The sequence below is a fragment of the Quercus suber genome, unplaced genomic scaffold (genome assembly GCF_002906115.3).
Source record: "Quercus suber isolate HL8 unplaced genomic scaffold, Cork oak 2.0 scaffold_448, whole genome shotgun sequence".
NCBI classification, from domain to species: Eukaryota; Viridiplantae; Streptophyta; class Magnoliopsida; order Fagales; family Fagaceae; genus Quercus; species Quercus suber.
Window position 1 is genome coordinate 393,117 of NW_027069899.1, and position 15,537 is coordinate 408,653.

At 33.9% G+C, this 15,537-nt stretch overlaps 1 protein-coding gene and 1 long non-coding RNA gene across 4 annotated transcripts; both read left to right on the forward strand.

The window, feature by feature from the left end:
• Window positions 1-6,517: 6,517 nt before the first annotated feature.
• Window positions 6,518-10,429, forward strand: LOC112000105 (E3 ubiquitin-protein ligase MBR2). 3 transcript variants are annotated; one of them, XM_065762228.1, is made up of 6 exons: window positions 6,518-6,949; window positions 8,193-8,807; window positions 8,889-9,393; window positions 9,496-9,546; window positions 9,619-9,717; window positions 9,939-10,429. In XM_065762228.1, the coding sequence occupies exons 2-6, from the start codon at window positions 8,218-8,220 to the stop codon at window positions 10,146-10,148; spliced, it is 1,455 nt and encodes a 484-aa protein (XP_065618300.1). In that variant the 5' UTR covers window positions 6,518-6,949; window positions 8,193-8,217; the 3' UTR covers window positions 10,149-10,429. The 3 variants fall into 3 exon arrangements, with proteins under 3 accessions (XP_065618300.1, XP_065618298.1, XP_065618299.1); XM_065762226.1 differs by having other exon boundaries at window positions 6,528-6,949; window positions 8,193-9,393; XM_065762227.1 differs by lacking the exon at window positions 6,518-6,949 and having other exon boundaries at window positions 8,190-9,393.
• A 1,509-nt stretch (window positions 10,430-11,938) lies between these two features.
• LOC136062743 (uncharacterized) lies at window positions 11,939-13,363 on the forward strand. The gene is made up of 2 exons (XR_010624451.1): window positions 11,939-12,361; window positions 12,822-13,363. It is a non-coding gene; the product is annotated as an uncharacterized LOC136062743 (long non-coding RNA).
• Window positions 13,364-15,537: the final 2,174 nt, after the last annotated feature.

Consider the following 15,537-nt stretch of genomic DNA (forward strand, 5'->3'; position numbering starts at 1 on the left):
CTGTCCACTGGAATTTTAGTATAAGTTATCTATTATGGTCAAAACTATCATAGGTGGGTTGCATTAACCTTTGTTAGCCATTTTGTTGGTGGTGACATAAATGAGGCATTTGGGAAACATCTGGAGGAGATCACAGCAGTGTTGGACCCTTGAGGCCTTCTAAAGGAATGTCTTTATTTATTGTTACTTGTTGGGTCAGTGTGTTTTTGAAGTGTTTTATTACAACTGGTGTTTAATTGGTGGGAGTATCAAGATTGAGCTAAAAAGGCACCCTGCCTCAAAGCAGCAGTCACAGCCATATGCAATGAAACAGTTGGGGGGTGGACCTAAATATGCAATGACTAATATATCACTGCCTGATGCTGCTGGAGAAAATTTGTCCCCAATGAGTGTACACGCGCGCGCACAAAAGTTGGCTATTTCCTGTTTGAAGGGCTTATATCTATCTTGGGACACTGCTGAAGCAGCCATTTTCCTTATGTTGATGAGGAATCAGATTACCCCTGGTCAAGCTAATCTGGAGATTGAATGAGGTCTGAGCATGAATTGTTTGTATTCTCTTTGCTGTGAGAAGCATACATATTCAGTATCCTCGCAAAAGCAAACAAAAATGGGTGTTTCCAAGCAGAATGCTCAGGTCTGATTACCCCAATTATGTGCTGTCATCCACCACTATTTGTGTTGGCTTGAGTATCAAATATCCTCAACCCATGATGCAGAGCTGTGTGTGACCAAGAATTGATCTAACAACAGCCAGTAAAGCTTTTTAACATAAATGCCTGTCTGCTTGCTGTAGGTGCATTCAGCTCATGTAGGTTTGTCTTCTGTCATAAATAAATATCTTGATCTTTCCATGCAATGTACCAACGAGTAGGAAACCTGAGAAAGTTCTGAAATGATATTGCTATGTCCAGACGTGGAGCGAGGAATTGTTCTTTTGGGATTTTGTTGGGAAGGGAGGCGGGGGGGGGGGGGGGTGCGAATACACTAAATGAACTCAAACTACACATCCACACATATGTACATAGTTATGTAAGCATTAACTTGAAAAACATATGACTAAAATAATATTAGAGAGACTCTTGATTAATAGAAAGATTAATGAGTTCTATACAAAATTTAAATTTCTACTTAAATTGAACATTCATGTTGTATCTACAACATATTAACTTTATTCACATTTTATGAAATAATTTTATGCTTTATTGAAATTTCTAACCTCTTAAATATTTAAAATTTTACTTTCAGATGTATATTTTTACTATTCATAATACTAACAAGCTTGTGAAATACGTCAAATGCCTAGCACATATTACAGTTATTTGACCCACAAATAACAAAATCATTTTAAGAAACTACTACTCGATTAATCTCTCAAAAAACTTAATCTTTTGCTCAATCGACATTCCATAGGATTTGTGCCATGTCTTGTCTCTAAAATCAACAAAATACTAGATAATAAGGGAAAAAAAAAATAAATTGAAGAAGAAAAAAACTGTAAGCACTCAAGGAACTTACAAAAACTAGGCATGTCGAACGTATACAAACAAATCTTAACACTATTTTGTACTCATACCAACAACGAGAGAGAGAGAGAGGGGGGGGGGGGGGGGGAGGAAGAAGAGGGGTGGTGCTTATGTACACATTTGTTTTAATGCTATGTTGCTTTATTTTTATTAATGACTATTCTCTACTGGACAATGTTAAATCTTCTATTGGGAATAAGTTCTATTTCCAGTTTTTTCTCTACTCTTGTCTGGCAGATAATGGAAAACATAATGGCAGAAAATGTTAAATCTTCCATTGGGAATAAGTTCTATTTCCAGTTTTATCTCTACTCTTGTCTGGCAGATAATGGAAAACATAATGGCAGAACAGATACAAATGGGAGAAGTTGTATGTATGGATAATATTGTGGAAGACTTGATACCCAATTTCACTTAAAAAAAAAAAAAGTGGAAGACTTGATGGCAGGTTCTAAGATTCATTGAGTTTTGGTGAACAGTTGATAAATGATATTTGCTTTTGCTTTTGATTGTTGAATTTATAGATGTCATAGCTTTATAAAACATGTGGATTGTTCTTGGAGGACTGCTCTTCCACTCAAATACTGTAACTTTAATGCTAGGGGAGTTGGCTAATGGAAGTCCCAAGGCTGGGGATTATGAGGGAAACAGGCTACTTATAAATTATCATGAAAATTTGAGGAAATTCAAAATTTGACGAATATATTTGGACTTCGAAAAAGTTAGGGAAGTTTATGCATAAGCTGACTTGCGCCAGTGATAAAGGTAGCAATTGTTGTGTTATGTGCCAGTATTATTCAGACAGCTTGAAAACTGACTTCTATGTGGAGGGCAATCTCAAAACTGTAAAGTTTATTTTCTATGTACACTAAAATTTTTCATTTTATAGGAATGGAAAACACAAAATTTCACTTTCATACTCATCTGAATGTTGCTGCATATAGTCAGTCATTTGAGACCATAATTTTTGGGAAGATTGGTCAGATGTGGGAAGGATGTCTCTTAGTAATCACGTTTTCAGAATGGGGCAAAATGCATTTCAGGGATTCGTATGATAAGTTTCATCTCATATTATTTTTGGTCAGTGCACTCCACTTCCTGGTCTGGTTGCTTTGCAGAGATCTCCATTCTCATTTCTTGACTGAGGACCAAGTTGAAGAGTCACAGCGACTTGATAACTTGGCTATAAGACGCAACAGGTGCCTTGTTTCTAGGGAAGTGCAGGTGAGCTTTGTGACAACATTCTTCTGATGTACTTCTCTTTTGCTTCTGTTTGTGAATATGAGCATGCTGTTTCCATGTCACACTTCTTTCTATCCCATCAGTCCCTCCATTTCTCATGTGTCTACTGCCCACAACTTTATAATTAAATCAGTAGCATGTTCAAACATTTGATGTTATCCATTTTTAGTTTTTCTCACAAACATCTTGATGCATTACTTGGAAATATGCTCATAGTTTTGGCAAAAAAGGATAGACCCTTAAAAATTACTCCCTCCGTCCCAATTTGTTTGTCTTGTTTGAAAAGTCAAACTTTTTAAGAAAATATCATTTATTATCTTGTCTGCCTTATAAAAATGTACAAGTTTACAAAACTACCCTTAAATAAATTTATCAACTTTTTTAAAAAAGAGTTATTCTTAATGAGGCAACTAAAAAGGTGCCCCAATTCAATTGATTTTTTTAAATATTAGTTAGTTTTCTCTTCAAATAGTTTTGAAAATAAAATAGGAGTATAATAGGAACATTAATAAACTAATAATTTTTGTTTTTAGAAATAGGACAATATTTTAGAACATCCTAAAATAGAATAGAGGACAAACAAACTGGGATGGAGGTAGTACATATCTTCAACATGATTATTATTTCTTAAGACATCTTACTTTAAACACAGTTTTTGGCAATTATTATCCACAGTTTCCATTTGCACATTACAGGATTTTTTTAGAAAATAACTATAAAACTCAAACAATATTATTAGTTAGCCAAAGTTTGAAACTATTTTGGTTTCTAAAAATTCGAGTTCAGAGAGGTCGATTTTGATGTATAAATCGAGTATATTGTACTCAATTTCTCATCACCCTCAGCTGAGTTAGACAAAGTGTCCACGTAGGCCGGAAATTGAGCCCAAAGAACTCGCTTTTCCTTCATTGAAGTCAAGTCCAAAGGACTTGGTTTAGCTTAATGGAAACCGAGTCTTCTGAACTTAATTTTAGTGAACGAAGCACGATTTCAACAAAAACAAAGAACAACACAGAACCTAGCAAACGATTTCAGTTATCAGTGCTTTCATCCTTGAACTTCTGCTTACTCTTCTCTTTCTTTTCTTTCTCCAATATAGCTGGTTCAGTAGCAGCAGCAAGGCTCGCAACCACTGAATCCCCACCAATCAGTAAAAACAGATTCCTCACTCACTCTTGAGGTGTTTTCTCATTTGGCTTCCCATGCTTATCCAACTTTCCATTCGCGACCAATTTTTTCTTCATTAACGCCCTTGGCCAATACCCAGCAATACCGATGAATGAAGCATGATTTCAACAAAAACAAAGAACAAACACAGAACCCAGCAAACGAAGAACAAACTTGATTTCAATAAAGAACAACGATGCAAACCCAACAACCCAGGCGCCGATTCTGACCAAACCCTAGCGAAAGCTTCAGGTCTTGTCTAATGGAGGAAATCGGATCGGACATGGTTTCTCGCCACCGTTCCAGTGGAAGAAAGAATCAACGATGCAAAAACCTAGCAACCCAGGTGGCAAATCGGATCAGATGTTTGGTTTCTCGCCACTGCTCCAGTGGAGGAGAAGAACACGTTGGAGAGTGGGATTGATTTGTTTTGGATTTGAGTTTTTCATGGGTTTTTGGGGCTTGGAAGTGGAGAAACCCAGGCGGCATTTGGGGGAAAAAAAAGGAAAGGGAAGAACAAGAAAAAAAATCTGTGTAAGTCTGAGTGGTTTTTGGCTGAACTAAAATTGAGTTCAGTGGACTCGGTTTCCATTAAACTAAACCGAGTCCTTTGGACTCGATTTCAATGAAGGAAAAGCGAGTTCATTGAACTCGAGTTTCGGCCTACGTGGACAGTTTGTCCAGCTCAGCTGCTGGTGCAATGGGAAATCGAGTGCAATATACTCGATTTATACACCAAAATCGACTCCACTGGACTCGAATTGTTAAAAACCAAAATAATTTCAAACCTTAGCTAACTAATAATATTGTTTGGGTTTTATAGTTATTTAAAAAAAATCCCACATTACGTACAACTAGAAAGAGCAAAACATAGGATCAATTCTTTAGGTTCTATACATTAAGTTATCTCATCAATTAACCATAGAGTTGAATTTAATTCTTTTTGAAATCAGATATACGATTAGTGTTGTTTTGGTCAATTCAAAGCGGTTATGAATTCAATGGTGTTTTGATCGAGCATATTAGTTAAGTCCAACTTATTCAATTTGATTCGGAGTTTAACATAAAATAGACAAATAAAACAACATTGCTTTAATAATTTATTCACTTTGTAAAAAAATAACCACTGTTTTTGCAACCTACCTATAAACATTTCTCTCAACATTAATAGCCAGTTTAGATTGAGGGAAAGGGAGGGGCAGTAGAGTAGAGTTTAGTGGGTTTAAAAGATTGAAGAGAATGATCTCACAAGCTTTTGCTTCGCAAAAGAAAATACGCAACTATCAATTGTTTGCTTCCCTGCCACACCATTACTTCATCAAGCTGATATCGAGTTCTTACCATAATTGTCACGCCTATATCCACCATTGGATCTGCATAGATTGCAGTATGTTACAAAGTGCCTCATTATCTGGTAAAAATAAAATTTATATTATGCCTAACATCAACTACAGAGACTGAACCAATTTTAGTACAACAGAGGGGTTGAACAGGGAAGAACTAAAATAAGGAAAATAACAGATGAGATTCTTCGAGACCGGAATGTTTATTCACAATTTCAATGTAAGAGTTCATCTATCAAGCCAATCGCCTGGGTTTATTAGTTCTTTGAGATGAAAGATATTTCCTATGTACAATAAAAGAAAAAAGAAAAGAAAAAAACAAAAAAGAATGAATTAAGGCAGAGACGCATTTAATTTGTACAAAATGAAAAAGACAGTCTCCTTTAACTGTGATTTAATCAATTGAACTAAAGACTGCAACTGATTTAATCAATTGAACTAAGAGGGCGACAAAGGTGTTGGCGAGGGTGAGGGCGCCGCCGATGCTTTGCAAATGGGGCACCAATTCTTCAACCCCAGCCACTGTTCTATGCAGTCCACATGAAAATTGTGCTCACACTGCAATCTACCCACTTCATCTCCAACAACATACTCCTCCTGCACAAAAACATAAAAGACACTTAGTTCAAAAGAAAAGATAACATTTCAAACCCATGGCAATAGCTGATAGATTGCTTGTATCATTGGTTAATGCAATCCAGAAACTAACTGGAACAATTTCATTCGTTTATTTACAAGCACATCCAGTTTAATAAATACCGAAAAACCATGACAACCCAAAATTACCTTCAGCAAGATATTGGCTTGTCAGTTGATCAAGTACCAAACTGTCTAGTCAATGGGGCTTACAGCCCAGTGCCACCCTTTCCCCTCTTTAAAATAGGCCAGGAAAAAAAAGAGAGTAACAAACTGTCTATTCAAGAAAAAAAAAAAAAGAGTAACAAACTTCCAAGGGATTGTAATTTTTTTTTTTTCATAATTCAATAATTATATTTTATTTTTCTTTTGGGTTTTATTCCTGTGGGTGAATTTTGTTATCAAATATTTGTGCTTTATTAGAAATGGGTTATTTATTATTTCTGTCAGTGAATTTGAAAAGATATTCTCTTTTGACAATGGATTTTTATTGGTTTTTAGCTCTGGTGTACATAAAATTGTCTTGTCTCAATCAATTTTTCTGTTTGGCTTCTTGGAAAATATTCAAATAGCTTTCTTTCTTTTTATTTTTTGCTATAAGTTTTTATTTTAATCTGTGAAACTTGGGTTCTTTTTATCAATGGTTTATGTGAATTATATTGAGGGAGCTATAACCATAATTTTTTTTTTTTTAAATCTTTCGCTTTTTATTATTGAACTCTAGTTTTGGTGGGTTTGTTGAGCTTTATCTGCCCCGAAATCACGGAGAAAGAGTCACTTATCAAAGGAGAATTCTCGGAGAAAGAGTCATGAACAAAAATAGAAAAAACAGAATGATTGTGCGGAGAAAAATTCATGCAAAGTTGATGTCTTTAAACAAATTGAAAGACACCCACTTTTTATGGGAATGAAATATGGGCATGTAGCCATCTGGGTCCTCTTTATACTCGTTTGTTTCTTCCCTTTTAATTGTTCAGAGATTGCCTAAATTGTTTGGTTGTCTTTATTGGCAAGTTTGATCACTTTGTAACCAAGGTCTTCTAATGTCCTCCTGCTTTCTCTCCTCTTTTGTTTCTGTAAAAGTAAAGTTGTATTCGCATTTGTGCAGTTGTTTGTGTTTAATTATGATCAAGTTTTACTTTTTAGGAAATGGGGTTCCTCTGTTACCTGTTAATTGCTCTACTTTATGAAGTTTTTGTTTCTCAATTGGTATAAAAAATTGTATTTAATTAAAATTTTATTAAATTTAGATCACAAAAAAAGAGGTATTTGATCGTTTTATTCTTTTTGAATTAGCAGATGGAGATGGTACTATTCTTTTATTTTCATCCTTGTACTATTGTAGAGCTTGGCTGTAACTCTGTTTGCATATAATTTATTTTTTTGGGCGCTTGACTGCTTGTTGTTCTGTTGATTTTGCTTGACTGTTTCAGTTAATTTTAATAAAAGTATAGGCAACACATTGGAACTCAATGTTATTAACAATCTGAAATATATATTTCAAAAAAAAGTTTCAAAAAAAGGTACATTAGAGAATTTTGAAGCCAAAATTCTGGAAATTTATTTTGGCATGGGAAAGAGCTTACTGATCTTCAGCTCTAAGCAGGTGTGCGATGTCAGCCTTCTAGAAATAGAGCTTGGGGTTTGTTTGCAATGTCACTGTAAAATAATTCAGGAAATTGTTTCCTGTGTTTTAACTTCCTATAGATTTGTTGGATCAATAAATTAAAGTTAAGTTCTTGTTGGAAATATCAATTATAATGCCATTCATGTCTCCCATGATCTTAGACTTGAATAAGATATCAAATTTTGTATTTGGTAGTCTAAAGATTTGGAGCATATTTTTATGCATGAAAGATGTTCCAATTATTTTTATGTATTGTGATTAAGTGTATATATAATATCATTTTTCCTTGGTGAAAATTTATATGTATGTTCTGCCTTATTTAGCCAAAGCTTTCATATTATTGATTCCTAGGCGTAGTGCTCATTCCTATTTGTTTGTTAGGCAATTGATTTTGTTTGATTTCTCCTACTTTAGGTCCCCTGAAACTGTAATTACATGTCTACCTAAGAAACATTTGGCTAACTTAAGTAATTTACACAACTTTGTATGATTTCCGTCAATGATAAGTGCCATGTGTGTGTTGCTTATATTTCTGTTAGGGATTCTTCAGCTGTAAAAATATTTTTGTTCAAGTAATTTTGTTCTTCATGTTAATACTAACCTGGTGGAGGTTCCAGTGATTTGAAACATCTGTTTTTGCTCTTTTAGCAGATTTGAAAGGTACACCTCCCTATTCATGGATGAATATTCTGGTAAAAGAGTTGTAGATGGGATTGTGGTCTCTAGAAAGGGATCTGGTCTTGCGTTGAGAGAGAATGCCAACAATAGAGATCATAATGCTCAATTTTGCAACCGAATTGGTTGCAATGGCAGACCGAATTCTGCAAGAGGTGTTCAATATGGCTGTTCAGAAAAGGCCAAACCTTCAAGGCCTTTACGCTCTTCTTCAAGTGGCAAGGAAATAATTGGAAGTTCCTCCAAGACTTCCTCTGTGATCAGCAAGGGAAGAAAATCTGTCACAGAGCCTTCAAAGAAGTTATCATCTCAGTTAGAAACTGATTCATCTGAAACTAGTAGTGTTCAGGATGAACCTGAGGTTTCAGAACTCACTGCCCCACCTGGAAAGATTCAGAAAGGGTCGGAAAAAGTGGAGTCTAGCGGTGTCACATTAATGGAAGAGGGAAGCTCTAGTGTAGCATCAGATACAAGATCTCGAAGGAATCTTCATCAGGGATCCGGATTGCGCAACCAAGATAATCTAGTGGCTTCATCCATGTCTTTGGGATCTAAGAGCACTGTCCAGGCAACACGTGCTGGTGCAAACAGGTATGGTTTAAGAAATCTCAGATGTAATTCAATATCAGATGTCATCCCATCAGGTTGCTCATCCTCAGAATCAAGTTTCAGTAAAAGGAAGGATATGGTAAAAAGGAGAAATTCTGAAGGAGAAAGTAGCTCTGCTGCCAGAGGGAAGAAGATGAGTGGGTCTTTGTTGGAAGGACGGAGTTCCAATTCTAGCCCCAGCATCTCCATTTCTGATTCAAGACGAGCTAGAAATATTCCTTCTCACAGGGATAATAGTGTACCATCAGTTAGGAATAAGAGACCAGTTAATAGTCACACCAGGGCAAGACTCTCTAATCAAGGAAATATGAACAGTCTGTCACCAAATGAGCCCTCTGTTGCAATCCCACAAATGCTTCAAACTGGCATATCTAGTGACATGAATGGTCCTAGTTCATCACATCAATTATCTTCTGAAATTCCCTCAAATCATGCACTTTCTTACAGTCGACCTGGCAGTAGCAGTGAGCATTTGCACAGTATTAGGCCAGCTAGTCCTGCAGAAGTGGGCATTACCCGCTCTTTGATGAATCGGGACAGCATCAGGCGCTACAATGGAATTGCAGAGGTACTAGAGTTTTAGAAATTTTATCAAGTACATCTCACTTAGTATGGTCTTAATAGAAACCTGCACCACATGTCACGTTTCGTTTATCTAATCTTTGTGCAGGTATTAATGGCACTTGAGAGGATCGAACAAGATGAAGATCTTACATATGAGGTAGTTGTTTATGGGTTTTCTTCTTCACCTGATTTACTGTTCATTGTTTAACTCTTCTTTTTTGTCTTGCAGCAAATACTTGTTCTGGAGACCAACTTGTTTCTTAATGGCCTATATGTCTATGATCAGCACAGAGACATGAGACTGGACATTGATAACATGTCATATGAGGTTAGTTATTATGTTAAAATGGTGCTAAATAGACTAGAACACAAGTGTTTCACAGCATCTTTCTTCTGTCCTATCTTCTTGTAATTATTTTTCGCTTTTATTGCTTTATTATTATGCATACTAGAATTAAAAGAATTTAAATGAATAATTTATGAATTATATAATTTTATGTGTTCAAAAGTAGTACCCGTTTGGCAACCCATTTTACTGCTACATAACAGGAATTATTAGCTCTGGAAGAGAGGATGGGAACTGTGAGCACAGCACTAACAGAAGAAACATTGTCAGAATGCCTGAAGAGGAGCATTTATGAGTCTACAGCTCCAGAGGATGCAGCAGCGGGCTGCATTGCGGAAAATGATGTTGGGAAAAAGGATGATGTCAAATGTAGTATATGCCAGGTTTTTTTCACCATGATACCTACTCCATAATTGATTTCATTTGCTTTTAATTAACATTGGCAGAGTAGTTAGGTTTGGATGCGGCTGAAGTCAAATTCAAACCATTTGTGGTCAAGAACACTAACATAGGAACACCTTAGTTTGTAAATTCTAGAGCTAAATCAAGCCATTTGAGTATTCTGGTGGCTGCTGGGATTGGAATAGGTTTCAGTTACTCTGTAGTGCCTGTTTGGCATTGTTGTAGGGCTTAATTTCTCGTCTGGAGCTTTTGTGATATAGAGCTTTAACTGAAAAGCTTTTTAATTTTTTGAGTGTTTGGAAAATTACAATGAATATTGCTTTAAACTTCTAGGTTTATAAAGCGTGAACAATGAATATTAGAGCTTTTCCCTAAAAGCTAAGCTCTCCTTAAAAGCTGTTTTCTTTGGCAAAACTTGCCAAAACATATGGCAATTCCAGCTAAAAGAGCTTTAATTCCCTTAAACACCCAAAAGCAAAACCAGAGATGTGCTTAGAATGAATTTTTAAGAGAACTTAGGTATTGAATTCATCTAATACCAAGTTCAATAGAGGATTCGTGGCTAAAAAATTACAAATCCCTTGGGCCAAGAAAGATGTCCAAGGTTCAAATCCCCTCTCCCCCATTGTTATAATTATTGAATTATGAAAAAAAAANAAGAAGAAGAAGAAAGAGATGATACTGTATTTATCCCTACCACTAAAAAAGAGTGAAAAAATAATACTAATAAATATTATAAATTCTATGTTTACACTTTAAATCTCTTCTAAGGGACTAGGCTTCTTCCAAAAAAACTAATGTTTTTCTTTTTTCTATAAAGCCTGAAATTTGATAAGCCATGCATATTATATGAAAAGGTAAATTCTAACCTAAATTAGGCACCATGTAAGTTGACACCTGGCTGATTTTAAAGAATGGTTGATGTCAATTTCTCAAGAAAAGTTTAGATGCATTCATATTGAATGTTGGTCAACAAGGTATAGAAATGTGATATTGACTGAAATTAAGCCATTGAACCTTCAAGAAATAAATAAATAAATAAAGAAAAAATGTATGGACAAAACTGAAAAACCAACAAGAATAGTCAATTTAATAAATTAAAACCATTTTTGTCTAATATTATAGCAGATGGACCTTTCTCCCATACGGTGTAATCAATTGAATAAAATGGATCATTTCTTCAACTTAATCATAATTAAGAAGGATAAATAAATAAAAAATAAAAATAAAAACTTGTGGACGAAAACGAAAAACCAACAACAAATGTCAGTTTCAGTAATTAAGAAGTAAAAACCATTTTCATCTAAAACAATTTAAAATCGTCAAGATTTCTTTAAGAAAAAATTGACTTGCTAAACACAAAATACATAAGACAAACAAATAATAAATTTCCAAACTATATTTAATTTTACAACCAAAAAAAAAAAGTATAAACTAATAACGAATATGATTCACCTCATTAGAATTTATATAAAATGATATTGTGAAAAGAGGCCTCTAGCCAACAGCCTCATTGCAGCTCATATGGGTATTTCTAAAAAGTCGCACATATTTTAAATTACACATCTTTCTTATAATTATCAAATTTATAAATAAAATCCGATGAGTTTTGAACCTTGTTAATACTAAAAATCAATTAATATTTTCTCACGATATTATTGATTAAAATTTTGTCTTATATATATAAAATAAATTTAAAAAAAAAAAAAAAAAAAGCGATAAGAGGAAAAAAGACATACGTGTATATAAATACAGGCGCACAAACTGTTAGAGGACTAGGCGGCTCAGCCGGTGTGTGGGGCAGAGGGGGTAAGGTAATATTCATTCCCTTCCGTCCACAAAAAGGTACAAGAGGTTGAAGATGACGTCATGTAATCAAGAACCGTTGATCCTTCCATAAGCATCCCCAATCGTACGGCTGTGATCTCACCGAACACATTTTTAAGAATTGGGACGGCACTAATTAATTTTTTTAAAAAAAGAAAAAGAAAAAAAGTAACAGTGTTGTGTTTTCTGTTGGGCTTTCTAAAAAGACTCCTTAATTAACATTGGACTTTGCTTAGTCTCGGATCTTCCACACACGTTTGATTGTGCCTCTCTCTCTCTCTCTCTCTCTCTCTCTAAAAACTCAAAGCTTTGTTTGCTCTTTGAAGTCTAAAAGCTGTGAACTCTCTCTCTCTTTCTGTCTTTCTGGTATTCAAAGGAGAAAGAATATAAGATAAAGGTACAAAGAGAATTAAATTTCAAACCTTTCTGCCGCTTCTGATGAATTCAAATAATATTCATGGTTTCCTTACGTGGGTGTGATTTAATTTTTTATTTTATTCTTTTGGGTTTTATTCCTGTGGGTGAATTTTGTTATCAAATATTTGTGCTTTATTAGAAATGGGTTATTTATTATTTCTGTCAGTGAATTTGAAAAGATATTCTCTTTTGACAATGGATTTTTATTGGTTTTTAGCTCTGGTGTACATAAAATTGTCTTGTCTCAATCAATTTTTCTGTTTGGCTTCTTGGAAAATATTCAAATAGCTTTCTTTCTTTTTATTTTTTGCTATAAGTTTTTATTTTAATCTGTGAAACTTGGGTTCTTTTTATCAATGGTTTATGTGAATTATATTGAGGGAGCTATAACCATAATTTTTTTTTTTTTAAATCTTTCGCTTTTTATTATTGAACTCTAGTTTTGGTGGGTTTGTTGAGCTTTATCTGCCCCGAAATCACGGAGAAAGAGTCACTTATCAAAGGAGAATTCTCGGAGAAAGAGTCATGAACAAAAATAGAAAAAACAGAATGATTGTGCGGAGAAAAATTCATGCAAAGTTGATGTCTTTAAACAAATTGAAAGACACCCACTTTTTATGGGAATGAAATATGGGCATGTAGCCATCTGGGTCCTCTTTATACTCGTTTGTTTCTTCCCTTTTAATTGTTCAGAGATTGCCTAAATTGTTTGGTTGTCTTTATTGGCAAGTTTGATCACTTTGTAACCAAGGTCTTCTAATGTCCTCCTGCTTTCTCTCCTCTTTTGTTTCTGTAAAAGTAAAGTTGTATTCGCATTTGTGCAGTTGTTTGTGTTTAATTATGATCAAGTTTTACTTTTTAGGAAATGGGGTTCCTCTGTTACCTGTTAATTGCTCTACTTTATGAAGTTTTTGTTTCTCAATTGGTATAAAAAATATTGTATTTAATTAAAATTTTATTAAATTTAGATCACAAAAAAAGAGGTATTTGATCGTTTTATTCTTTTTGAATTAGCAGATGGAGATGGTACTATTCTTTTATTTTCATCCTTGTACTATTGTAGAGCTTGGCTGTAACTCTGTTTGCATATAATTTATTTTTTTGGGCGCTTGACTGCTTGTTGTTCTGTTGATTTTGCTTGACTGTTTCAGTTAATTTTAATAAAAGTATAGGCAACACATTGGAACTCAATGTTATTAACAATCTGAAATATATATTTCAAAAAAAAGTTTCAAAAAAAGGTACATTAGAGAATTTTGAAGCCAAAATTCTGGAAATTTATTTTGGCATGGGAAAGAGCTTACTGATCTTCAGCTCTAAGCAGGTGTGCGATGTCAGCCTTCTAGAAATACTTCTTCTTCTTCTTCTTCTCTCCCCCTCTCTCTCTCTCTCTCTCTCTCTCTCTCTCTCTTTTAATGTGTTGTCTTTTTTCATTTATTTATTATTTATTTTTTATATAATTAAATAATTACAAAAAGAGATGGTGAATTTGAATTCAAAACATATTTGTTAGAGATGCGAGTCATAAGGCTCTTAGCTTTACTTGTTGTCTTTCAAACTCTCATCCTTATAAAATGACAATAGAATTTATGAAAAAAATTTATATGGTTGTTAATTCATAATACTCTCTAGAATCTTTGATATAAAAAATATATTAATTTTTCTTTTCCAATTCCATAAATTATATATTTATTTTAGTAATAGTAAAAACTAAAAAGCAGTATTACTTAAATTGGGCAAGGTTTTTATTTATTTATTTTTTTTTAAAGAAGATTGATATTCGGTTTTATAAATAGGGCAACTATTAATAGAGATTATAAATAAGGAAACTATTACTCAAATAGGGCAACTATTAATAGATATTATAAATTTTACTATATATAGATTCTAAAAATGACCCAATTTTATGTTTATTTCTTATTTAAGTAAAGTAATACTTGTAGTTATAACTTCTAAGTGCATTCATATCAGTTTGTGCAATTTTTTTTTACCCATTTTAGTATAAGATCCTACTTTTTCTGTTTTACATATTTACTGTTCATAACACTCCATTATCTATTTTATACAACATTTTATTAAAATGTCATTTTTTAAATTATTTCTCTTTTTTCACACACAACAACTATTATCGGTTCTCTTCCTTCATTCTCGAGATACGTAAAGAAAGAATAAAAAACTAAATGCAAAATAAATAGCGTCAATGTAATTTTATATGGTTACTGTAGCAACGTTACAAATTTATACATTTTTAACTTGACAAATATTGATGATTTGGAACTTAAATATGTAAAATTGAGCACTTTTTCTATGGCGGAGCGGGTCAACCCAACTCAAGTATAGAATACTAGAATGTAGCAATTTTAGTCGAAAGAAATTTTCAGGGCAAAAACAAATCTTCACAATTTTTAGCTTGTTTGGATGAAGGGGGAGTAAAGGGGAGCAGAGTAAAGGGAGAGAGAGTAAGTTAAATTACCTTATTTGGATATTTTATAAGAGAGGAGGAGGAGGAGGAGGAGGAGGAGAAGAAGGAGGAGGGATTTGGAGGGATTCTAACTACTTCTAACTCCTTATTTTTAATTTTCCCAAATTTGAGATATTTGGAGGGAGAGTAGAGTATAGAAATGCTTGACCAAATGAATTACCAAATTTAGCCTTACCATATTAACAAAATTACAAACTATGAAAATGTCAATTATTCCCCATTCCCTTACTTAATTTTAAAAACATTCAAATAAGATGGAGAATAATCATTCCTCTCTACTCTTCTTCTCTCTACTCCCCTCTACTCTCCTCTCCCTCCAAACTTCCAAACATGGCATTAACGATTGACAATTGTTAGAGAGTACATGACGATTTCCCACCCCATCTTCACGTATATTGGGGGAAACAAAAAACCCCGAAGAGAATTTTTTTTTTTCTCATAATGAGATAGATTTATGTTTAAAAAAATAATTTAAAAAAAAAAAAAAAAAAGAGAGAGAAAGATTTGGTTTTAGTAGTGTACACCACGGCAATACAGCTTTTGGTCCAACATCATTTTCTTTAGTACCCATTACCTATCCATATTAAATATTGGTCACGAGAACCATCACAAAATTAAGGAGAAAAGAACTATTCTGCATCGTTTCTGATTCTGAATGGCACGTTTACCTTGCA